The 24,125-nt window shown below is 53.8% G+C and overlaps 10 protein-coding genes across 10 annotated transcripts; 9 read left to right on the top strand and 1 right to left on the bottom strand.

Moving 5' to 3' along the window:
• Positions 1-2,865: 2,865 nt before the first annotated feature.
• On the bottom strand, positions 2,866-4,305 carry LMXM_24_2340 (conserved hypothetical protein; the record flags this gene model as incomplete). The annotated part of the gene is made up of 1 exon (XM_003876003.1): positions 2,866-4,305. The coding sequence occupies one exon, from the start codon at positions 4,303-4,305 to the stop codon at positions 2,866-2,868; it is 1,440 nt and encodes a 479-aa protein (XP_003876052.1).
• Positions 4,306-5,529: 1,224 nt separating this feature from the next.
• Positions 5,530-6,306, top strand: LMXM_24_2330 (conserved hypothetical protein; the record flags this gene model as incomplete). The annotated part of the gene is made up of 1 exon (XM_003876002.1): positions 5,530-6,306. The coding sequence occupies one exon, from the start codon at positions 5,530-5,532 to the stop codon at positions 6,304-6,306; it is 777 nt and encodes a 258-aa protein (XP_003876051.1).
• An 811-nt stretch (positions 6,307-7,117) lies between these two features.
• LMXM_24_2320 (mitogen-activated protein kinase) lies at positions 7,118-8,170 on the top strand (the record flags this gene model as incomplete). Its single annotated transcript, XM_003876001.1, has 1 exon — positions 7,118-8,170. The coding sequence occupies one exon, from the start codon at positions 7,118-7,120 to the stop codon at positions 8,168-8,170; it is 1,053 nt and encodes a 350-aa protein (XP_003876050.1).
• Positions 8,171-8,861: 691 nt separating this feature from the next.
• On the top strand, positions 8,862-9,353 carry LMXM_24_2310 (conserved hypothetical protein; the record flags this gene model as incomplete). The annotated part of the gene is made up of 1 exon (XM_003876000.1): positions 8,862-9,353. The coding sequence occupies one exon, from the start codon at positions 8,862-8,864 to the stop codon at positions 9,351-9,353; it is 492 nt and encodes a 163-aa protein (XP_003876049.1).
• A 415-nt stretch (positions 9,354-9,768) lies between these two features.
• LMXM_24_2300 (hypothetical protein, unknown function) lies at positions 9,769-10,479 on the top strand (the record flags this gene model as incomplete). Its single annotated transcript, XM_003875999.1, has 1 exon — positions 9,769-10,479. The coding sequence occupies one exon, from the start codon at positions 9,769-9,771 to the stop codon at positions 10,477-10,479; it is 711 nt and encodes a 236-aa protein (XP_003876048.1).
• A 757-nt stretch (positions 10,480-11,236) lies between these two features.
• On the top strand, positions 11,237-13,471 carry LMXM_24_2290 (cullin-like protein-like protein; the record flags this gene model as incomplete). Its single annotated transcript, XM_003875998.1, has 1 exon — positions 11,237-13,471. One exon carries the CDS (start codon positions 11,237-11,239, stop codon positions 13,469-13,471), a length of 2,235 nt encoding a protein of 744 aa, XP_003876047.1.
• Positions 13,472-14,186: 715 nt separating this feature from the next.
• On the top strand, positions 14,187-16,628 carry LMXM_24_2280 (putative DNA excision repair protein; the record flags this gene model as incomplete). The annotated part of the gene is made up of 1 exon (XM_003875997.1): positions 14,187-16,628. One exon carries the CDS (start codon positions 14,187-14,189, stop codon positions 16,626-16,628), a length of 2,442 nt encoding a protein of 813 aa, XP_003876046.1.
• A 940-nt stretch (positions 16,629-17,568) lies between these two features.
• On the top strand, positions 17,569-18,405 carry LMXM_24_2270 (zinc-finger multi-pass transmembrane protein; the record flags this gene model as incomplete). Its single annotated transcript, XM_003875996.1, has 1 exon — positions 17,569-18,405. The coding sequence occupies one exon, from the start codon at positions 17,569-17,571 to the stop codon at positions 18,403-18,405; it is 837 nt and encodes a 278-aa protein (XP_003876045.1).
• A 643-nt stretch (positions 18,406-19,048) lies between these two features.
• Positions 19,049-20,617, top strand: LMXM_24_2260 (putative notchless homolog; the record flags this gene model as incomplete). The annotated part of the gene is made up of 1 exon (XM_003875995.1): positions 19,049-20,617. One exon carries the CDS (start codon positions 19,049-19,051, stop codon positions 20,615-20,617), a length of 1,569 nt encoding a protein of 522 aa, XP_003876044.1.
• Positions 20,618-21,196: 579 nt separating this feature from the next.
• On the top strand, positions 21,197-22,492 carry LMXM_24_2250 (putative fatty-acid desaturase; the record flags this gene model as incomplete). The annotated part of the gene is made up of 1 exon (XM_003875994.1): positions 21,197-22,492. The coding sequence occupies one exon, from the start codon at positions 21,197-21,199 to the stop codon at positions 22,490-22,492; it is 1,296 nt and encodes a 431-aa protein (XP_003876043.1).
• Positions 22,493-24,125: the final 1,633 nt, after the last annotated feature.

Raw genomic sequence — 24,125 nt, 5'->3', positions numbered from 1 at the left:
CCCGTACCATAACACACGCACACAACAACCTTTAATAGACCACACACACCAAGTCACAACAACACCCGTACCCTAACCCTAACCCTAACCCTAACCCTAACCCTAACCCTAACCCTAACCCTAACCCTAACCCTAACCCTAACCCTAACCCTAACCCTGACCCTGACCCTGACCCTGACCCTGACCCTGACCCTGACCCTGACCCTGACCCTGACCCTGACCCTGACCCTGACCCTAACCCTAACCCTGACCCTGACCCTGACCCTGACCCTGACCCTGACCCTGACCCTGACCCTGACCCTGACCCTGACCCTGACCCTGACCCTGACCCTGACCCTGACCCTGACCCTGACCCTGACCCTGACCCTGACCCTGACCCTGACCCTGACCCTGACCCGTCCACCCACTCACCCGTACACCGTCATGCCCCCGTCCTGTTGAAGTGGGTGTCACTGTGCAATCATCACTCAGGGGAGAGAAAACCCTAAACCGCATAGGCACCTTTTTGCTTCGCTGGGACGTTGAACTCCGAGCTAGTATTGACACTGAATGTTAATCAGGCGGTAAGTGTCATTTCCGTGTGATCCTGGTGACTTAGGGAAGTAAAGTAAGGGACAATGCCAACGGTAGGTCTTGCTCTCCGCGCATGCGACATCGCCATGGAAAGACTCTTCGTGTCCTTTAGTATAATAACGTGCTCATGTCGCCACCTCCTGAGCAGAGGATGCTTCATACCCGAGAATTTGCACGCTACCCGAAAAGCGAAGATGACCATGCACACCGGTCACTTGCATCTAGCTACAGGCACTAAGGGTATGTAGTGTATGAAGGCTCTTCTATACGGTAGATGTACGCAACGAACTGCCACTACTCTTATTCATCTTTCTCCAGTCCGGGCCTGCCAAAAAAACAAAACAGACAAATCGGAGGACTGCTCGCAGTACTGAGGAGCAAGGGATTCCAATGAAGGACATCTCTGCGGCGCTAATGCGAATTCCTTGCCGCTTAGCATGACGACGAGGAGCTGGCGCACAGGTGGGCAGGTGATGGGTTTCAAGTGTGTGAGGGAGGTGGAGGCGTCAAGAAGGGCTCCTTGGGTGGACGACCTCGACACAGGTCACTCAGTTCGCCTATGCAGATGGAGAAGACGCGAACAAGCCGCAGGAGCAGCGATGCGGCGAGTGCAGAGAACGACTGCAAAGCGTTGCCACCCTCAGCGTCTAGTTCCACCCAATGCGGGACACAGGCAAAGACCGATGAGAGCGTGCGCTTCGCTGAAGCGAGTGCCCAACACTTGAAGAGAGGGTTCTCCGGTCATTCAAGACAAGCCGGTGAGACTAGAGCAACAGAGAGTGTGAAGTGCTCGAGCAGTTCGCACTCACCAAGTTTCTAGGCGGACATCTCAAGCGCCGAAGCCAAATTTTCCGCCCGCGCCTATGTGCGACAGAAAGGGGCACACCCAGTGAGCTGGTAATGCGAATAGTTGCCCGGTGTATCGCTGCCCTTCGCGGCCAGGAGGCATCGGCCAGCGCGGAAATAGAAACCAGCCGGCTGCTGCCGGACAGTTCAAGGTCCACAAGTGGGTTGCACACACTCACACACCGATACGCCTTGCACCATTTGACCCAACGCTACCTACTTGAATTAGCGGTGATATATTACCGAGCTCTGCCCGCGAAGCAATGCCGACGCGATGGTGCGACGTGTATATCGGAAAGCCAGAGAAACGGCAGATGCGGAAGTTACAGACAGGGATGTGATGACTAGAGCTGGCGCAGGTGAAAGCGCTGGATTCCCGCTCCTCGATGTGTCCTATGAACAGAAGCTCCTCCAGGGACGCAGGCCCATTCACACGTTCCAGTGGCCAAACACACACGCTCGTGGGAAAAAGATGTGGTAGCTGAGGAAGTTGCCCCGATCTCCGGTCACACGAGCAAGTGAGAGCACTAGTAGCTTGCAAGCTGTCCAGTTCAGAGAGCAGAGCGCCTGGGATGACAAGGCGCGAGATATTGCGATCTAGGGGCAGCGAGGGAACCTCGCGAAGAGCTGAGTGGTGAAGCACCATCTCGCGCAGAATGAGCAATGTGGTGTTCTTCAATAGTAGTGGATCTCCCCCAAGCCATCATGAGACGCGATCAAGCTCTTGTAACCCAAGTGCACTAGTCGAAACGGACAGTAGGTACATGAGGTGCACTTCTTCTACCACGATATTCGGCTCCATCGTTTGGAAACAAATCTGGATGCCCTGATTCTGCGCATGCAGAAGTGGTTTATGTAATGTGACAAGAAGAGGCGGGTCATGTTGCCCTTGTATAGCGAACAACAGAGTCCAGGCAGTCCTGCTTTTGAAGTGCCTAGCGGCGATAGTGCCTGTATCTTGAAACGGGGTAGAGTTAAGATGCACTAATGTGCAGATCGGACAGAAGCCACTAGAAGCCCGTTAGGGCTGTGGTACTGTGCAACAGCGCGCCTCTGCATCGTCGGTGTTAGGCATTCACCGACGCTGATGAGGAGCGGCCGAACTCGAAAAACCGTTCGACAGATCCGCAGAGAAAGAGTTCACAGAGAAAGCAAAAGAGAAGACCGCCGAAAGGGGTAAGGTCACAAGCGACAATAGAGACGGGGAAAAGAGGAGTCCTTCATGAGTCAGCCGTCCACGCGCGCATATCCCACCCGGCAATGGGGGTGAGAGTAGGTACTGGGTTCAGGAAGTTACTGTTTGTCATGAGAGCGGTGATTAATCGAGAACACCGCCAGAGAAGGGGCAGAGTGAAGCGAGTGCAGTTTTTGTTAAGGACGAAACCCCGCAATGGTGAAGAAGACATTCCGGCAGACTGTGCTGGCGCCGCGCAATGCAGTGTGGGGTCAAACACAGTGGGAACCAGGTCCGTTCGGCCATGACGTGAGGCATAAGCTGTCAACAGCGCATCGCAATCTCTCGAGCGCAATCGCTGTAGAAAGCGCCGGGTTCAGCCCACGCTGAGTCTGGTGTGGGAGAAATGATGGACTTGTGACATACACGACGCGATGACTGAGCTTGCAGAAGCACGGGTGAGGGGAGCACCCTTCCTCAGGCACAGCTAGCAGGATTCCACGGAGCTTTCTACGCTTCACGTCTTGCACACAAGAGGCAAGAGATCTGTCGTCATCTAGAAACACCGTTTGTTGACAGAGGTGAGGGTAGAGAACCACAAGGGGATGCTCGCTGGTGAGCTGGTGCTGGGTGGCACCCCATGCCTGTAGCACGGGGTCCTCGTGTCGCACAAAGGTTGATGAGTTGCTGGAGGCATCTTCTTTTCCCTCGGCTTCGTACATGACAAGATTAGGGTAGTATGGATACAGAAGCCACACTTCATACCCCTCGAAACGCTGTCGTGCCGCATCATCGTTGACGGTGTCAAAGAAAAGAACATTCATAACCTTGTGTGTACCGATTGCGCCACGTCTGTTGAACCGCCTTCGATTCACAATCGCCACGTACTCGCAGTTGAAGACGTTCGCATTCCGGATGACGGCACCGATGTTGCGGTCTCCAAGCTCGTTGTATATGAGCACGCTCACCTGGAGGTCGTAGGTCCGCCGTCTCTCCTCGAGTAAAGCTTTAATGGCCGCGTTGCTGCATCCCAGTAAGTTCATCTCGTGCGGAAGCGAGTGTCGCACTCTATCTGGACTGTTTGATAGCGGCATGTGTCCATGCGAAGGGTCGTGAAAAGCGAGGCTCGTATGGAAAGTGGTGCCGTCTTCCCGCACAACTGCACGCCAGGTTGAGTGTGCCGCTATGGCGAGCGCGGAGAGCATGGATAGTGAGCCGACTGAGCCGTACTGGGGAATGTAGGTGCAGAGGTTACAGGCGTCGACGACCTCCTGTGACAGTCCATTTTCCATGCCCAGTACTAGCTGGACGCCTGCTGACTGGCGATCATGGAAACGACAGTGTGTCTCCCAGACAAGCTCTTGGACCGGGAAAGCACGGGGATGATTAGGGGTGAGAGCAATGCGCACTTTCGACTGGTTTAGATGAGCCTTGACGTGGGAGTGCATAAAGAACAGGCGATTGCCAGAGAGCATGATGTCCATCGACGGCGTTGTCGTGGTCATGTTGCTCAACACCTTGGGATGCTTTACACCAAAGAACATGGCGAGTCTCAAAAGGCTCCATGCATTGTAGGCGAACTTGATGTCCTCAACGACAAAATCGACCTTACCGGTCAGCGGAGAGAGGATCTGATTTTGTGGCCATTGAATGTGATAGCCCCAGGCATCGAAATCTTTCTGCGCCAGTCGCCTGAGGCTGGGAAAGAACATGGCACGCAAGCTGAACGCATGCTACGGGTGGCATAGCCTAAAAGGCATAGTAGTGAGTTGTGGAATGTAAAGGCGTTACGGGTAACGTAGAAGTAAGAGGGACCGGAAGAGTTCAATGCACAAGGGTTCGCTGGGAAGCTTTTCTCCACGCATCACCACGTTGTCTCCACGCGGCGGTTTGGGCACGGAGAGAGACGAAGAAAGACGCGTGATGTGCACCAGAAGAGGGAGGTGCACGGGGACGCAGGTTTGACAGTAGAGGTACGGAATATCCCACGCTGCAGCTGGAGGAGGCGCGGGGTAGAAATGTGGAATGGAAGAACATTCGTGCGCTGTTGGCGTGTTGTCGGTTGCGTAGTGATGTGCTCCGTTCAACGGAAGACAAAGATGGTTTGCCAACAGCACGCCGAAGTCGAGAGGCGGTTGCGATGGCGAGGTGTCCCAGATCGACACAAGGCATTTGGCGGCAGCGTTGTCAGCCAGCCGTTTCCCTCACGATGTGCTCCCTCTGGCCTCCTTGACGGTGTGTGTCATATAACAGCGTAGCTGTTTCCTTGCTGTCGGACCCTCTCCCCCTCCCCCTCCCGCCATCCTTTTCTTAGCCTTGTATGTTCTAGGTGATTTCAGTCCGCGCCACAATCGCCACACATCACCGGGTAACTTGTTCGTGCAGCGTGTGCACCTGGTCAAAGCAATAGCAGTGACGTACTTGGACCTCCTCGCCCCCCCCTTTTGCTTTTGGTCGATGAGAAACGCATCACGGACTGCGGCAGGAGTAGGGTGTGATGGCAAAGGAGTTCAAGGGAAGCAAATGAACAGGTGTGTGAGACGAACGCGGTGAAGGCAACTTCCTCTCCTGTGCTCCATCGTGAAAGCGGTGGAATGCGGGCTCTGCAAAAAAGAGAGCTTACCACACATTTTCCTTTTTCTTTCACGTGAGCTTGCAATGGTGAAAAAGGTTCTAGCAGGCATGTTCTCCTTTTTGCAAACTTGACAACAAAGATAAAAAAGCGAATATTTGCTGATTCATACTGCGTAGCCCTTCGCAAGGTAGCGCACCAAGGTACATGTGCAGTAGAATTTGTCCTTTTGATGTGTACTCTTGCACCTAACTGCACACCCATGATGAACTGACGCATTGCACTGTACCCTCTCCCTCCTCCCCTTTCCAGGCTTAACATTTTGCCTCCACGGTGGCACTACTCTTCTTTTGCAACTATAGGAATGGAAATCCGAGGCGCTGACGAACGGGCACAGGGAGCGGCCGCGTTCACACGCGCCGATCTCGAACTTAAGGAAGCTGCGGAGGATCATCGTGGTCTTTTGGCGGAAAAGTGGGCCACCTATGCGTTAAGAAAAGGCTATCCGGAAGGTGAAGAGCGTACAAAGTGGATAACGGAAACATGGGAGGCATTCGAGGAGCGAAAAGAGGCTCAAAAACTGTATCTTGAGCGCCATGATTTGCGCTCCCAGTACAACGTTGCGCAGCTTTCTGAGGCCCAACGATTGTCCGAGCAAAAAAGTGCTGCTTTTGTAGAGATGATGATGATGCATGAAACCGCACGAAAAAGTGCATTACTACAACCTCGGCACTTCCTCTTTGTCGACTATTACGACTATCAGCAATTTTTGTTTCGAAATCAGCGTTCCTTTGTGGAAGATGAGGAAAAACTCCTTCGCTGCAAACTTTTCGAGACAGAGGATGATTTAATGTGCTTGCTGGTGACGCAATGGCACTTGAGTAGCCACCTTCATGCAGCGCGGGAGAAGGAGCGTGTAGAACAGGAGGCTGCTGCTGAGCGACTCCGGGAGTTCCAGTACCGGCAGAAATTGGAAGAAGAAAGGCTGCGCGAGGAACAGCAGATTGCACAAGAAAAAGAAGCGGCACGAGCCGAAAAAGAGCAGGCAGAGCTTGAGAAGCGTCGCGAGCGCAAGAGGCGAGATGAAGAGCGGCGTGCGAAAGTGCGAGCTGAACGTGAGCAGCGAAGAGCTCAGGAATGAGGCGAAGTTTTTTTTTGTGTTTGTATGTTTTGGCCGCCTTTTTTTTTCGCACGACGCATTGCTCTGTGACGACGGAAATGAGTTCGCCGCTGTTCTCTTCTTGCCATGCATTGATAATATCTTACCTTATGCTGGTTCAAATGCGTTGTGTGGCGCGTATGTGCTTCTGTTCCTCGCTCTGCGGAGAACGACTGCGCTTTTTACGAGAGAAGCTTATGCTTCTGTCATACCATTCCTCTCGTATTTGAAGTGAAATGTACAGCGAGAATTTTGCTCGACTCGGTATTTGTGTTTCCTTAGCAAAAAATGACGATGTGAAATTGCACAAATAAAAATAATAAAAAAGAAACATGTACACGTATAGCCGGGCTATCATCTTTACGACCACCTGTATCGAGTTTTACATAAAAAAAATCGAAATGAATCAGTAATCAGTTGCGTATGGGTTACTACCTTATGAGCACTCTGCAAGCTACTCTCCTGGTAGCCGGAGTAGCTTTGGCGGATAGGGTTGCACCCGAACGTGCACCTGGAGCAATGTCTGCGTCGAAACGTTTTAGGCGTAGGTTTTTTTTTCTTTTCATGTTTACTTCCCGATGCATCGTAACCTCCCTTTTCACTCTCGCTCTGTCACTGCTTTTGCTTGGACTCTGTGGTCACTGCCGGCGGCCACCAACAAAAAATATCACACCTTGACGTTCCTCTCGCCATCACGGATAGTGCGCGATTGAGTGAGTCTGTTTCTTCGGCCTCTTTTTCCTTTATTTCTTTTGTTTTTCTGTGGTGTGCTTGCGCTTCTTTTCGTGCCTTAATGCCCCCCAAACGGCCGCAGGCTCTAGAGAAGCTTCATGTTGAACCTCACGACAAGGGGGTATCCATTACGGATACCATGACGCTAGTGGTGAAAGGTGAGGGCGGAGTCGAAATGCGCGTGAAGCAAACGGGTATAGCTCAGGGACCTGGGTCATCGTCAGCTGGTGGCCAACCAAAATCAGATGCTGTCATGAACAAGATCAAATTTGAGGATTTACGTATCGGCTCAGAGCTGGGCAAAGGCTCGCAAGGAAAAGTTCGCGTTGCACAGCACAAATTGACGGGCGAAAAGTACGCGATGAAGTACATTGCTTTCGATGGAGACTCAGATGACATGCGTTCTGCCTTGGAAGCGGAGCTTCGTCAGGTGGCTGCGGTGAAGCACCACAATGTTGTTTCCTCCTATGAGGCGTTTTTCCGAGATGGACGGCTGTACATTGTCCTTGAGTACATGGACTGCGGAACCATGAATAATCTTATCGACAGACATCCGGAGGGTTTTAGCGAGGATATGCTTGCCTACATTGCACGCGAGCTGTTCAAGGGTCTCGAGTTTCTGCATCATCTAAACATGATTCACCGTGATATCAAGCCTGCTAACGTCCTGGCGAACACAAAAGGGGAAATCAAAATATCGGATTTTGGCGTCGCAAAAACACTTTCCGGTGGTGATCTTCAAACTCTTTCTGCGCAAGGCTCGGTGCCGTACATGAGCCCAGAGAGAATACAGTCGAAGCCGTACTCGTTCAACAGTGACATCTGGAGCGCAGGACTGACAATTGCGGAATGTGCATTTCGAGAGTACCCATTCGCCTCGTTGAAGCCAAAACTATTTGAGCTGTGCCAGGCAATAGCTTCTGGGACAGCGAAGATCAACTGGGATGATCGGGAAACCAAATTTAGCGACGAGTTCAAGGAATTTATTGAGCTTTGTCTACGCCCGGAGGCCACACGCCCGAGCGCAACAGAAATGCTGAGCCACTCACTTATTCAAAAAGCGAGTAATGTGAACCCCCTCGAAGCTGGCAGGTGGATGTCCCGAAAGAAGTGAAGCAGCTCTTTGTAAATATGAGTTTTGGTGGACTTGTGAATGTGTACACGTTGTTGATCGTTTGTGTGTGGGTGTGTAGGTGCTCGTTATAAGGAGTTGAAACCATGAGCTTTTCTAGACTGTTCAAGAGAGCAAAAAAACATGAAGGGGGGCAGATTATATTATCTGCTGTGTCAGAGGAAACCAACTACCAACATGTCGGATTTCCAGGAAGGCTAGGAAGCGCCTCTGGCCTCTCTGCTTACAGTATTCTTTGTTGGTTGCGAGACAAATCCGTCCTCTCGGTCATGATGAAAGCGGTTTGCGACTTGGTCTCCTCTGCTTTTTCGTTCGATGCTATGCCTGTGATCGTCTCTTGTCTCTTCGCGCTTCGCTCTCCTGTTTCTGCCAGGTGTTTATGCTGTTTGTGTTGTCACTATCATTTTGCTCTCGTTGTGCGTTGCGTTTTCTGTGGTATGCTAGTGGGACTGCTGCTCTCGCGCTTCGTTTGTGTGGTGGGCCTCTCACTTGCGTTTGGATACAGATCAGGTTTGGTTGGTACAGTTCTCCTGTTGCTCTCTCTGAAAGTGTGTGGGCTGCTTCGGAGGCGCATTCTGCTTTCTCATCACACCGGTGAAAGAGCGATATTCTGTTGCGTCGGCTAATGCAAGGTCGTTGGTTGTGTGCGCGTTGGAGTACAGTGCAGTGAACCATGCCTCCCAAGGCGAAGAAGGCTGCAACAGCCGCTTCTAAAGAGCTCTACTACGAAGAGCAGCAGCTCGCAGATGATATAGTCGTTTTGGAAGAAAAACTCAAGTGTCTCAAGCGAGTGTACTTAGATAGAATGATGGCACTAGCTGAGCGAAAACAGCAGCAGCTTGTTTTAAGTGCCGAACTGGATGCACGGAATGCGGAATTGGAAGCCAAGAGGAGTGAAAAAGTCGACGTCCTAACGGATGGCACTCGAGTCTACAAGGTGAGAGAAGGCATCGCTCTGCAAGAGATTGCGACGCAGGACGCTGCCCTGCACGAGCTTCAGGAGACGAAGAAGAAACTGGAGGGTCACCTAGAGACCTGCACTGCCGATTTTGATAGCCGAATCAAGAGCAAAAAGAGAGAGTTGGAATCTCTCCGCGAGCGAACCGCGGACATGGAAAAGGAGTTTGCAGTGCTGTTGTCTGATGTGGAGCAATGCTCACCGTAGGCTGTGAGCCTTTTGCGTCTCACGTGTGTGATGTAGATTAGGCCACCAATTCACACAACAAAAGAAAGATGTTTGGGTTCAATTTTGAAACAAACGAGAAAAGAATCACGGCAGTAGAAGTGACGTTTTTTCTAGCTGTGGAGGCACGCATTTTGCATGCGTTTTCTTTGCTGGCTTCATGTGAGCTAGGGTTACAGGAACGTTGTTAGCGCGTTTGCGCCAATCAATGTGAGGCCTTTGGAACGGATGAGGCAGTAAAGTTTGCCGTCTTCTCCTGACGAATTCCAAAGAGGGTTATCATTGCTGTCTATCACCCCTTTCCTATTAGTTCTCGTTTTGCGTTCCACTAGGGCCTTTTTTCGTATGACAAGACAGAGACTCCTCGCTGCATTTGTAGGCGACGCGGTGTGTAGCGATGGAACGGTACGAGTCAATTGCAGGGCGCGCAGGCTTTGCGCGATCACATGTGTTGCCGCGAGGTAGTGGTGCCTTGTCCTCAGCAAGTGTTTGCTACGAGAATGCGGCGAATTACTTACAACATGTTCGCGGCGCCGACTACGCTACTGCTTCACGCTCTTTCCCTGCCAACGTCTGGGATGCTCTGTGCCAAGCTGAAGCTTCGGTTCTCCGCGTGGGTCAGCTGGGCGAGGGTCGGCAACGTCTGATGGCATACAAAGGGTGCACTACTTCGAGCCGTTCTGGTGATTTGTTATCCCGTCTCGTATCCCTGGAGAAGTCGCTCGACAAGCTGCTCTCCGGGTTTCCCCAAACTGCTGAGGAGCTGGTGACCTTGGATTACAACGCGTCTCTGTGCTCAGCAGGAGCCAGATCAGCCTTGGCAGCTGTGCCGAGCTTTGTCTCGATTACTGCATTGCTTCGCACCATCAACGAAAGACTGTGCTCTCTTGACGACTTTTCACGAGAGGTGCTTCCATTGATGCAGTGTGACGACGACGTTTCGCATCAATGCCTCCTTGTGGCGAGTCGTCTGGACAGGCTGGAAAAGAAGCTGAGCACGATTGAGGAGCTAGTTGCCGCGCTTGGACGCACTTCTGCAGCTATCAACTCTATTTTTGAGCGTATTGGCGCCAGGTATGGAGACACTACCCGCGCCGTAGCCATGTAAACACTGCACAGCAATCATGGTGCAGGTGCACAGGAGTGCGTTTCTCCTCCTCACGTTTTGAAGAGGGAAGAATGAGGAACCATCGATGGCACAGAAAAGAGACACGAACATCTGTTGAGTTGCATGTGGATCTGTTTGGCAAGGTTCACCCTTCTCTGGTTGTGAGAGAACCAGTTCAGGCAAACCAGCTGCCACAGCACTTGCTCTGCATGCACCTCCACCACCTTTTTCCTTTTTTCTTCAAGCTGCTTTCTCCTCTTATCTCTCTACCTTCCTCCTCGACTTCATGAGCCCACCCAATTTCAAAGATCAAAATTGTGAAGGCTGGTTTCACCCGTGAGGCGTGTGCGCTTGTTCATCACGACACACTGTCGCAACTGTCCTCATATTTGCATTATCCCAAATTTTTGTTTTGTGTGGATAAGCCGAGGCAGCCGAGAGAGCGACGGCTTTGCAGCACAGGCAGTCCGGCGTGCTTTGCTGCAGAAGTGGGAAAACGTGCTGAGGCGAAGGTGTTGCGTCTGATGAGGAGACGTTAGTCGCTTGCATAATCACGTGAGGACCCGCACGGTGGGAGCAAAAACTGGAGCGGGCAGCCGGGTGCCCGCGAGCATCGTTTTAGGCTTTCTGATCGTCGTCGAAGTGATCCATTTGAGCAAGTGCGAAGAGAAGGTTTTGCGTTCTCCCTTCTTCTACGCTGTGAAATACTTCACCACAAAAGAAATACTTGTTTCTTTCATCGCTGAGAGTAGTAACCATGTTGGAAGAGGATCGGCAGGCTTTGCGCAAGATGAAGGCCGATTTCGAGGCCCTCGCCGACCTGGCGGATAGCGACTTCCGAGGATACAACACCTTCGAGAGGCAAATGAACCACTACAATACCGTCTACACGGCGGCAACACGGAACACATCGAAGTCTGCCGAGTACCCCGGCTACGACGCCGGGGAGCTGCTGTACATGGAGTACAATGAAATGCTCACTACCTACCTGTGGCGATACCGCGACCTTTCCGGCGACTCTGAACAGGAGCTTTTTCAGAAGATTTTGGACGTGTGGGACCACTACAAGATCCTAATGAAATGGAACATGCGGACGTTCGGATACCTGTCTCGGTACTACATTGTGTACCATTCAAAGCCGTCGCTTCAGCAGGTGGGTCTGAGCATTTTTCTGGAGCAGGTCTTCAAGAAAAATGCTGACGTAGTGAGGTCGATTACGCAGAAGCTGCTTCTGAAAGAGAGGGGGGATCGTGTCGTGAGCACCGACGGAAAGCAGATCTCCACGGCAATCGGACTTTTTTCCTCCATGAACATCGAGGACACTCAGTCAATCTACGTCACCGCGTTTCTAGAGCCCTACTTGGAGAAGACGAAGCGGGACTATGAGCGGTTTTTGCAGGAGTGGGATGCGGTAGCCGACGCGGCGGTCTTCCTCCGCTGCGTTCACGATGCTCTCACGCATGAGCGGAGCATCTGCCGTCGCTACTTCTCCACGCAGGATGAAGAGCGCATTATGACGTGCGTCGAGGCTGCCCTTGTCGACTCCCCCGTCACACGGCGGAAGCTAGTGGACTCGCCTTCCGGTGTTCTAGCGATGTTGAGAAGCCGCGATGAGGCCCAGCTGCAGATGTGCAACAGCTTCTTCTCCAGGCGCGAATCTGGCATCGCACTTCTCGCGGGCTTGATCAAAAAGGAAATCGAGGCTGAGGGTCTGGAGCTGTGCGAGAGGTTCAAAGATGAGGAGGCTTCCGTTGATGTCGTGGCCTACACCACGGGGATGATGCACTTGCAGGAGGTGTACCCTCAACTACTGTCGCGCTGTTTCCAGCTCGACTTCACTCTCTCCAAGGCTGTTCGTGAGGGGCTCGAGGCATGCTACAACCACGGCGTTGCCGTCACGAGCAGCTGCAGTGGTGTCGAAAGCCGCATCGTGCCCTTCTGTGAGTGGCTCTCGCACTATGTGAACTACCTCTTCCAGCAGGAGGCGGGGCCAGGCAGTGCAGAGATGGATCGCATTGTAGCCACTTTGGCGTATGTGACGGAGCGCGATCGCTTCATAGCGACATCTCGCGAACACATGGCCGACCGCATTCTCTTGCCTGTTAAAAAGTTCAGCGAGGCAAATGAGCGCGCGCTTATCCAGCGTTTCCGGCAGCGCTGTGGCCCGACCAGCACCGCGTGCTTGGAGAGCATGCTACACGACTGGGAGACGTCCAACAGTTTTCGTGCAATGGAGGTGCTGGCAAAGAAGAACGTACCCGTGACATTCGAGGTGGAACTCCTCGTTGCTAAGAAAGGTATCTGGCCATCTCGACTTTCCGACGAGCCCGACATCGTTGTTCCGCCATTCCTGCAGCGCATCTTGGAGCCGCTTCGCGATGACTATCTAGCCGGTAAGTCAGGCCGTGTGCTGACGTGGTCGCACGAGTGCAGCAGTGGCGAGCTGCAGGGCTCTTTCAAGAAAGGCACTCAGCTGTTTTTTGCGTGTGGCATCCAAGTGTTGATTCTTCTGTGCTTCAACTCATCGCCAGTGTGCACCCCCCAGCAGATTGGGGACCGCTGCCATGTTACGTTCGCCTCACTCCAGCGATACCTGCCGCCTCTCATTCGCAGCCGCATCCTCACCAGGAAATCTGGGAAGGCGCTCTTGCAGATGGATGACGAGCTTACAGTCAACGACGAGTTTGTCTGCAGAGCGCGGCGGATGCGAATTCCTCCGTCACTTGCGCGCGTGAGCGTTGGCGAAAGCGAGCACATATCAAAGCAAGTCGAAGAGGACAGAAAGCCGGCCATCGACGGAGCGCTGGTGCGTATTATGAAAGGGCGTCGCTCCCTTGACCACGCGGAGCTAGTTCTCGAGTGTCAGCAGCAGCTGAGCTCACGATTTTCACCGGATGTCAAGCTGATCAAACAGCGGATAGAGGAGCTGATCCGACGAGAGTACATTAGCCGCGATCCCCGCAGCAAAGGCGTCTACCATTATATTGCCTGAGTGAATACAAGCAGATGGAAAACACGGAACCTGAAGCGTGGTGTCTCTCTCTCTCGGTACTGTTTTTATGCTTCACTGCGTGCTGATCGTACGACTTCTGACACTGCTGTAAGTGACTCGCACAACAAAGTAAGATTGTCGTCGCCTTAGCCGAGAGGCAAGGGACAAAGGCCGTGGACACAGGAGGTCGTGTGGTGTGGCGTCGGCTATTGCTACTGTCGAGACAATGCGGTGCGGTTTCTAGTGCGGTGAAATTTTAGCACCAGCCGCCTGCGGTTGCAGTTTGAGGTTGTCTCGAGCAACAGCAACAGCAGTGGGACATCAGCTGCGCAGTCGTCTCTCTCTCCTCCCTGTTCCCCACAAAAGCACATAAGTACACGCCACTGAGGGGGGGGGGGGCGGGGCATTGATTGCCCTCGAAAGGGAAAGTGCATAGGGGCTGCCCGTGTGAATTTCTCCTCGTTACCCCTCCATGCGCATTTTCCTGTATGTTCTTGTCTTTCTCTCTTGTGTCGAACCACTTTCCTTCATTCCCTTCCTTTGATTTTTCCGTCAACGTAACTTCATTGAGTCCTCGTCTGCCTCTTGCATCGTAGATGCGTCCACGGTCCACTCTCACAGCGACGCGAAGGTACAGGAGCGCTGCATCAAGGCAACAGTAACGCTGCCAGACCGGGTGCGACATGTAGATGAACGTGTTTTGTGGGGGCTAGCCATGAAGCTCTACGTTGAGGATGTGCTCGTGGTGTTCCCGTACGAGTACATCTATCCGGAGCAGCTGGACTACATAACGGAGCTGAAACGCGGCCTTGACAAGGGAGGACACATGGTGCTGGAGATGCCGTCGGGCACCGGCAAGACAATCTCGCTGCTGTCGATACTGGTCGCGTACCTGCATCACCACGCCTACGAGAAGCGGAAGGTGGTATACTGCACCCGAACAGTGGAGGAGATGGTGAAGACGATGGGCGAAATGCGAAAGCTGCTCAAGCACTGGGAGGCGGAGGGCGAGCAGCTTCGACCGCTGCGGGGCCTCTGTCTGACAGCAAAAAAAAACCTGTGCATTGAGACTAGCGTCGCCTCGCTTATTCACCCGGACGAAGTGGACGCCGGCTGTCGCTCGATCACGGCTCCGTGGCAGCAGGAAGGGCGATGTGGGTATTATGACACACTGGTTCAAGCACCATTGGAGCTTCCTCCTGGGGTGTACTCATTGGATGACTTGAAAGACTTTGGTGAGCAGCACCACGTGTGTCCCTACTACCTGGTGCGCAAGGCCCTCCCTGTTGTCGACATTATCGTGCACTCGTATCTGTACATGGTCGACCCTGTAGTGTCGGAAGTGACGAAGGAGTTCCTGAACGAGAACACGATTGTCGTGATGGACGAGGGCCACAATGTGGACGATGTTTGCATTGAGGCCATGTCACTCATCCTCACGAAGAAAGACTCTCTGGACGCAAAGCAGAACATGAAGGACTTGAGCAAGGAGCTGGACCATTTGAAGGCGACGAACCGGCAGCAGCTGCAGGATGAGTACGACCGCCTCGTGAACGGGCTGGCTATGGCTGAGATGGCGCGCGACTTGGAGCAGAGGGCACTGGTGGAGACGCCTGCGATTCCAGCCAACGTAGCTGAGGGGGCCATTCCCGCGTCATTGCGCCAGGCCAACCACTTCCTTGCATTCATGCAGCGTCTTGTCGACTTTACGCATCGCATTGTGGCGCGTATCACTCGTACATATGTAGCTGACCCGCTGACGTTTCTCACAAAGCTGAAAGAGGAGTGCGCGCTGGAGATTAGCCACTTCCGCTACTTGTCTGAGCGCCTGAAGGTGTTGCTGACAACGCTGCAAGTCACAAATGCTGGCAAGTATCGCCCCGTAGCGCTTATTGCACAGATGTACACACTGCTTTCCATGTACTACACGGATGACCGGTACGAGAAACCGGGGTTCGTGGTGGTGTGCGAAGCATTCGACCCGACGCGGCCGCAGATTCCAGATCCCGTCATCCGTACTGTCTGCGTGGACGCCTCTCTGGCGCTTCGGGACACTTTTTCCCGGTACCGCAGCGTCATCCTCACCTCCGGCACACTCTCGCCAATGGACATTTATCCAAAAATCCTGGGCTTTACCCCTGCCATCTCCAAGTCGTTTCAGATGACCCTGTCACGCAAGTGCATTGCACCCGTGATTGTGACCCGCAGCTCGGAGAGCGTGAGCATCACAGCCGAGGAGGTCACCAGCAGTTTCAAGGTGCGCACCAACCCCACTGCGCAGGCGCTCGTCACGTCGGCGTACGAGAGTCTGCTGCTCGAGCTGGCAAAGACGGTTCCTGACGGGATGGTGTGCTTCTTCACGGGGTACCAGTACATGGGCGAGGTGCTGCTCACTTGGCACAGCTCCGGGTTTTTGCAGAAGCTGGCGAAGCACAAGCTCATCTTTGTCGAGACTCAGGGCGTAGAGGAGACGTCCGTCGCACTCGCCAACTACCGCCGAGCGTGCGACATTGGCCGCGGTGCCATATTCATGTCGATTGCTCGCGGCAAGATCGCGGAGGGAATCGATTTCGATCGCCATTACGGTCGTGCCGTGGTCATGTTCGGTGTCCCCTTTCTGCCCCCGAACGATGAGCCCCTGCGGCAGCGGATGCACTGGATGGAGGTGTGCCTTGGCATATCAGAAAGCGAGTTTCGCAACTTCGATGCAATGCGCCAGGCGTCGCAGTGCATCGGGCGGGTGCTGCGTAACAAGACAGACTACGGAATGATGCTTCTGGTCGATAAGCGGTTCGCGCTCAATGACAAGATCAAGAAGATTCCACGTTGGATCGTTCAGTGCCTAAAGAACAACACCAATCTGAGCGTTGATGCGGCCGTCGCGGTTGCTCGGGGGTTCTTCAAGGAGATGGCGCAGCCATGGGAGCACGAGAAGGACCTCGGCACCACTTTGCTCTCGAAAGAGACTCTCCGAAGAATGGGTAGACTGACTTCATCAGCTGCCATGTATGCATCTTTTTCGGAAACACTCGGTGCCGAGAATGTGGGCACCGTGACGGCGCCAAAGACGGAGGAGGAGGAGAGTGGTGGTATCGCCGCAGTGCGCGAGCCAGGGGGCGGTAGTCGAAAGCGCAAGCGAGATGACGAGAGGGAGTGAGTGCTGCTCATCTTCGTCTTCCTTTTGCTTTGGTCCTACTTGTAGTTTCTCTGTGATGTAACACTGTTGCATCTTCATCTCCTCCTCATCTGCCCAGCACTGCTTGCGCTCCCCGCTCAGCAAGCTGTTCATTTTCTTGTCGAGGCCTTCCCTCCATTTTGCCCGTCGATCGCACTTGTCTCTTAGTGATTTAGTTTTGTTTCTGTGCACTCTGTGACATGCAGCGATCCATGGCCGCCACCGGCTGCCTTCATACAGTGGGTGGCGGAAACAGCGAGGACAAGGGGTAATGACGCAGCTCACCCTCGTGCGGTCCATCGTCAGTGGTTGATCCTCCCCCCCCCTTCGGACGAGAAAACCGCACCGCTGCCGCAGCGCTTGCTCTGTTACTCCCCACCACCATTACTATCATACTTCCACGACTTGGCTACGTTGGGCGCTGAGTAGTCTTTCAGCAAGGTGCGATGGGGGAAGCTCGGCTTTGCACAAAGCAGTGAGTGCACAAAAATTGAGTGAGAAAAAAGTGAAGAACGAAATAGAAGCCCTAGAAGGTGGAGGCATGGCGTGCATCATTGAGTGCTGCTCGCTACAGCAAGCAAGCCGAGCTACATTTCGCTAGGGGTGCAGGATGCTGTAGACATGCAGTTGAACCGCTTTGAAATTTGGTGATCTGCAGTCACTGTTGCCCCTTCCCCTCCCCCCTCCCACGATGATCATCAATCTGGTGGTGAGTCTTCGTCACCGCTTCCTCCCCTTTTCTGTTTTCTTCCTTCTTCCTTCGACCTCACATTGCATGCGTTGGTCCCCTTTCCCTGATATGGAGGGGAGGGGGGGAAAGAAAAAGGAGAGGGTAAGCCGGAGGAGAACAGGAGAGGGTGGTTGTCTCGCTTTGGCAATCATATTCGACGTCTCTCAGGCCACCAAAAGTGCACCCAGCCCAATGACGACATGGGAGGAGGCACTCACGTCGTGGGGGGCGGTGTATGCGGCACTGTTCCTACCGGCTCTCTTGATGCTCGGCAACTTCGTTTTTGGCAAGTGCTTTGTTAGCGAGGCCATGTGCAGGTCTCAGCACGCGCCTCAGTCGGTGTACACTCGGTCGCGCATCCTTGGCAGGGCACATGTCGCCCTCGTCACTCTTTCCTTCGCGTGGCAGTATTACATCGTGATGTTCGTGGCTCGAACCAAGACGGACGGAAACGCTGATGCTCGCGCCTGCAACCCGCTCTTTTTTGTGTGGGACGTGGTCGACCACCTGCCGTATCTGCGAGGTGTGCAGTTGTCACTACTGCTTCAATGCCACTCCTCGGATGTTGCTTATCTCGTCCTCGTGGGGCTCTTCGCAATTTTTTACGCGTCGTGCGTTTTTAGTGTACCCCAGGTCACCCCCCATAGTGCTGCGGGGGAAGGGCATGACGGCATTTCTTACTGCCGACGTTGTGGCTCGCACATCCAGCAGATGGACCACCACTGCTACTTTATCGGCAACTGCGTCGGGGACCGTAACAAGCGTTTGTTCCTGTGCTGTCTTGTAACCGGCGTGGCAAACCTCAGCTACCTCTTGTACAAGTACGCCCTGTGGGCCTTCGCGCACGGTGGCGCAATCACAAACGTTGGCGCAATCTTGGTGTTTGTGTTTGACGTGTTCTTGACCGCTCTTCTCGGATTTCAGATGTTCATGTTGCGGCGTGGTTGGACAACAAGAGAGTTCCTGCGCCGCAGGCGGCATGACAAAAAGCCGGTGGTGCGCTTCATACTTTGGTTCTGCTTCTTCTGACGTTTCCGTTGTCACCTATGTGTGCAAAGGTCATGCGTATGAGAAGCTGTGTGACGTTTTTTTCCTGCGGCATTATGCTGCGCTCAACCGACCCTTTCTCCCATGACCGTGAGCACGCTGACCGAGCGAAGGAAGGGGTGGGGGATTCAGGTACAGGGAAGGAGATACGTGGCACATCGTGCGCCTCATGGCATTGTGGTCATGACGGAGAGCAGAAGCAGCGAAGCAGGAAAAAAAAGACACCGCACCTTTTGAGAATTTTATTTCTCAGTTTCTTGCATCGCCTTTGTCGCTCTCGCCTTTACCCAACTCCTGCCTGCTGGCGGTAACTTCCCTACAGCAACATCGTTTCTTTCATCCCGAATGTATCGCGTGTTATTCGCAGCGCACCTCTCTTCACGCTTGCATGTGTGCTTCCGTTCATCCTCCCCTTTTATTCTCCTTTTGGCTTGTTTGTTCTCTCGCACCCCGTTTTTATTGGGCTCCCTCCCCCACACGCCTATACTCACGCCCCCCCCCTCTCCCTCTTCCTCTTCTTATATAACAGCATTGCCAATCGGCAGCGGGTCGTGTGCGTTTCGTGGTGTCTCGCTATTAGCTCCTGTACTTGCTGCTGCGGTGCTGTTGTGGAAGGTGCGCAGCCATGCCAGTGCGGAAGAAACAGAAGCGCGACGTTGTTTGCGCGGTGGAGCTGCACAGCGACGAAGACGGCGACACGGCGCCGAAGGTCATGGTACGGCTTTTGGATGAGCACGGGACACCAAGCGGCACTCAAATCCTGCTCCCTGCGTCTGCGACGCCGAAGCAGCTCGATGAGCTTCTCTCGTCACTACTGCAAGATGAAGAGGCGAAAACGATCCCGTACGCTTTTTTCATCGATGGTGAGCAAATCAACAGTAGCGTGCAGGACATCCTTTTCAGGAGGCAGAAGGACGAGTACGTGGCGCGAATGCTGAAGGAAGGGCGACGCGTGCGTCCGCAGGATGTTGAGAAGCTCGAGTTCGCTGCACCGGAGGAAACGGTGGTGGAGATTATGTACAAGCCGCAGGCAGTGTTTCGCGTTCGTCCCGTGACGCGCTGCGCTGGTACGCTGGACGGCCACAGCGAGGCCGTGCTGGTGGTATCCTTTTCTCCAGACAGCCAGGTTTTGGCTACTGGCGGCGGGGACAAGGAGATTCGTATCTGGGACATGAACACCCTCACTCCCGTGGAGGAGCTCAAGGCGCACACGAACTGGGTGCAGGTGCTCTCGTGGTCTCCGGATGGACGTTACTTGGTGAGTGGAAGCAAGGACGGGATTCTAGCCAACTGGACGCATAACGGTGACTACGGCGGGTTTAAGTGCAAGAAGCACAAGGCGCACACACAGTACGTCTCTCATGTCTCATGGGAGCCGCTGCACCGCAACCCGCAGTGCAACCGCTTCGTCTCGGCGAGCAAGGACGCGTCGTTAAAGATGTGGAGCATGGCAACGGGACTGGAGCGCTCGTTATCTGGCCATCAGTCGTGCGTCACATGTGTGAAGTGGGGTGGCGAGGACCGCATCTACTCCTCCTCACAGGATCGTACGGTAATAGTGTGGGATGCCGGCACCGGCTCGCCCTGGTGCGTGCTCCGCGGCCATGCACACTGGGTCAATTTCTTGGCGCTCAGCACAGATCTTGTCACGCGCACCGGCGTTTTCGATCACGAGGATCGCAAGTTCAGCGCACGCGAGGACATGTGCGCGCACGCACGGAAGCGCTATGACGCTGTGGTGTCTCGCTTTGGCGGGTCGGAGCGGCTTGTAAGCTGCTCCGATGACAACACGATGTTCTTGTGGAATCCGCAGCAGTCTGTCACACCGGTGGCACGCATGACGGGTCACCAGGGGGTTGTGTTTCACATCCAGTTCAGTCCGGACGGGACGATGCTAGCCTCGTGCTCAGCGGACAAGAGCGTGAAGCTTTGGAATGCCGAGGATGGCAAGTTCATCACCACCTTCCGCGGGCACGTGGCAGCGGTGTATCACGTCAGCTGGAGTCTCGATTCTCGCATGCTGGTGTCCGGCAGCAAGGACACCACTGTGAAGCTGTGGTCCGTAGCGAAGCGGGAGCTTGTCGAGGACATGTCCGGTCATAGCGATGAGATTTACGCGACGGACTGGAGCCCAGATGGGCAGAAGGTGGCCACAGGCTCGAAGGACAAGCGCGTGCGCATCTGGGTCCACTAACGGAGCACTGCTTATTAGCAGTCGGTGCTGTTCCCATGTCCTTTTCCTTGACGTGTGTGTGTGTCCACTACTCGTTTTCTTTAAATGACGTTCTACTTCGTGTAATCAGACTTTAACTGTGCGTTTGCCCTCGCAGACATGCGCCCCTATCTTCCTCCATAGGGGGGAAAAGAAAGAACTGTGCAACGTGAAAGCAGAACAATAAAGGGCAGTCAGAGTCGACGTCTCGAAGCAGCATCCGCTGAGATTGTAGGCACACCCCAATCACGAGTCCCGCGCAGGCGAGAGCAAGCACTTACACACACTAGCACAAACCCTCTGACAGACCGTGTTCTCCAAGCCTCTAATACGCTGCACTTCATTCGCCCATCTTCCCCTCCCCCTCCCCCTCCCCCTCCTCCCCTGCTTCCTTTTGCTTGTGCCTCCTCGTGTTTCTCGCCGTACTTTGTTGTGTCTTCGATAATCGTCCTCGCGCGGCGTCCGGGTTGGATAACACAACAACGGCTGCGTCGAACTGCTGACGTGCTGTGCGAACAGCCAGTGTGTTCTTGCGACAGGTTTTTTTTTGTGCTACTAACGATGACCTCGGTGGAGAAGAAGGGTAAGGACATGACGGAGGAGACTGCGCGCCGTCAGCCCACGTACCAAGAGGGCAACTATGAGATCAACTATGTTGCCGTGGCTGTCCTGGGCCTTCCCATCGCTGGCGTACTCGCTGCCGTGTTCATGGGCGTGCCACTGCAGTGGAAAACGTTTGTCACCGCCGTACTTTTTTACATGTTCAATGGTTGCCTCGGCGTCACCGTTGGCTACCACCGTCTGTTCTCGCACCGCTCATACACGGCCTCCACTGCGTTCCAGTGGCTGTGCGCTTTCGCTGGCGCCGGCTCTTTCGAAGGCTCGGCCAAGTGGTGGGCCCGCAACCACCGCATTCACCACCGTTATGTGGACACGGAGAAGGACCCCTACAACGCGCAGCGTGGCTTCATTTTCTCGCACATGGGGTGGATGATCATGAAGCAGGACTATTCCCTGCTCGGCAAGGTGGACGTGTCGGACTTCAAGTACAACTACGTGATCCAGTTCCAGCACAAGCACTTTTTTAAGATGGCGATGCTATCCGGTGTCATCCTACCCACGGTGATCTGCGGCCTCGGCTGGGGTGACTGGCTTGGTGGGTACTTCTACGCCGCTCTCGCGAAGATCGTGTTCGTTCACCACTGCACCTTCTTCATCAACAGCCTGGCTCACACGAACCTCTTCGCTGCGGTGCAGAACTACTCGGACCGCCACTCGTCGCACGACTCCTTCGTGTGCGCGCTGTTCACTTTTGGTGAGGGCTATCACAACTTCCACCACGAGTTTGCCCAGGACTACCGCAACGGGATCAAGTGGTATCACTACGACCCCACCAAGTGGATCATCCGCGCGGTGTCGTTTCTCGGCGGTGCCAAGAACCTCGTGCGCACGCCGAACGATGTCATCGATGCTAACTTCAACAAGATGCTGCTGAAGAAGTCGAAGAAGGCGATGGAGCAGGCACAGACTCGGCTAGGCCAGCTCGACATCCCCATCTCTGCGGAGTGGACTTGGGAGAAAGTCCAGGATGAAGTGGCTAAGGGCCGCAAGCTGACGGTCATCAACAACGAAGTGATTGACCTGATGCGCAGCATTCAGACCGGCGCTGGCTACACGCACAACAGCAAGGACGTCATCTGGTACTCGAACCACCCCGGCGGCCAGCGCATCCTGGACATGTTCGTTGGCAAAGACGCAACGTCGGCGTTCACTGGTGGGGTGTACGCTCACTCGTGCGGCGCCGAGTCCTACCTTCAGCAGCTGCGCGTTGCGAAGCTGAAGGTAGTGACCGATTAAGGCTGATGCGCTGACAGGCGGCATAGAATGATTCATGTGGAAAAAAAGATGAACCTGCACGCAGATGCGCTTTAGTTTTGGTTTTCATCCTCATTAGCAACTCTGCACAGAGACTCCTGACTGAGTTGTAGCAATCCTGAGGGTTAGAGGCAACGCGGCGAGGGTGATGACGTCCTTAACAAGCGTGCACTTTGCTAAAGTCAGTCGCTTCTCACTGAGTAAGTGTGCATGCGTGATTCGTCGTCTCTACGCCTGAACGTCTTGCCATGCAGAGAAGTTGCACAGGCGGTGGACAAGGATAAGCTGATCTCTTGAGGCCGCTTTGTGTGCTCTGACGTGCGTGCGCATGTGTGTATGTGTGTGTGTGCACGCGCGCAATTTCGGCTTTTGTGTAGCCCCGCGGTAGCTGAGCGCCTCTGGTTGTTGTAATTTTCGTCTCGCGTGCGTGTGTGCTGTCACTGACAGTGTCGAAAAAGGTGTCCGTGGTGGACTTAAACCAGGGTATGGCGGAGTTGAACAAAGTGTACCTCGCTTTGCAGGTGGTTTTCAGTGTGCGCTACATGTTTCATCGGTGCTCACGAAGCACGGATCGATGGTGTATCACACAACGCCTACAACCTGGACTGCATCACTGAAAATGTAAAGATAAAAACGAGCACTGGAGGGAGAGCCGTTGCAGAGATGCACATTTTCCCACAGGCACTGGCTAAAATGCGGCTCGATTACCCATGCTAAGGCTTAGTCGTACTGTGGGAAGCAGAAGGAGAGAAACGAAAGAAGCCAAAGGAAAAAAGGCGGGCACAGTGTACTTTTTGTTTTACCCTTCTTTTATCTGCTTTTCTTCCCTTTGGTGCGCTGGGTAAATTTCTCTCTCCCTTGTCACGTGTCTTCCTGCCTTTTATTTGTCTATTTTTGTGTCGGCGAGTGGGTGGTGTCTGAGTGAAAAGAGAAAGCCAAATACACCTCAGAGGCCTGGGTGAAATCGGTGCGGCTGAATCGTCGTTCTCTCCTGTTAAGACTGAGCAATCAGAATGAGCATAGAAATGCCTCCCGGTGAACTTCATTGAGACTGTGAAGAAGAGAAAAGGACAAGAATCGGATAAACCAAAGAAAGCAGGGGAGAACTCAACGCCAACGAACACGATACGGATGCGCCAGAAAAAGAGTGAAGCGAAAGCACACACGCAGGCCCGCACCGTGTGAGCATGGTGGTTCATGTTGCTTTCTGTCCTGCTAGGTGCGCTGTTCCCCGCCGCTGTTCAAACCTATAGTGATATGTCAAGGTACGGTTATGCAGAATCGCGGCATGCTCCCCATAACATCCGTACCCATTCCCTCCCCTTACGCCAACTCTCAAAGAAAATGTGTGGGTGAGAGTAGGCATAATGCTGTGAGGTTGTTCGGGCGGCGGAGAAAGGTGATCGATACGCACTGCCGCATGATCTTTTTCCCTTTTCCCCTTGCATGCTCTATGCCATCAGCCGTGGTTCTTTCTCTTTCGTGCTTGCTCACTTCCCTGTATTCTCGGACAAATCTGCTGTATAGGCAAACGTATACTGTACCTACAGCCGTGCATGCATATTGGGCAGATCCGTTTTTTATATATATTTTTTACTTTCGTAGTTCTGTTTTT

Source organism: Leishmania mexicana, chromosome 24, assembly GCF_000234665.1.
Source record: "Leishmania mexicana MHOM/GT/2001/U1103 complete genome, chromosome 24".
In the NCBI taxonomy this organism is placed as follows: domain Eukaryota; phylum Euglenozoa; class Kinetoplastea; order Trypanosomatida; family Trypanosomatidae; genus Leishmania; species Leishmania mexicana.
Note: the sequence above shows the minus strand (reverse complement) of the source record. Positions and strands in the feature narration are given on the sequence as shown.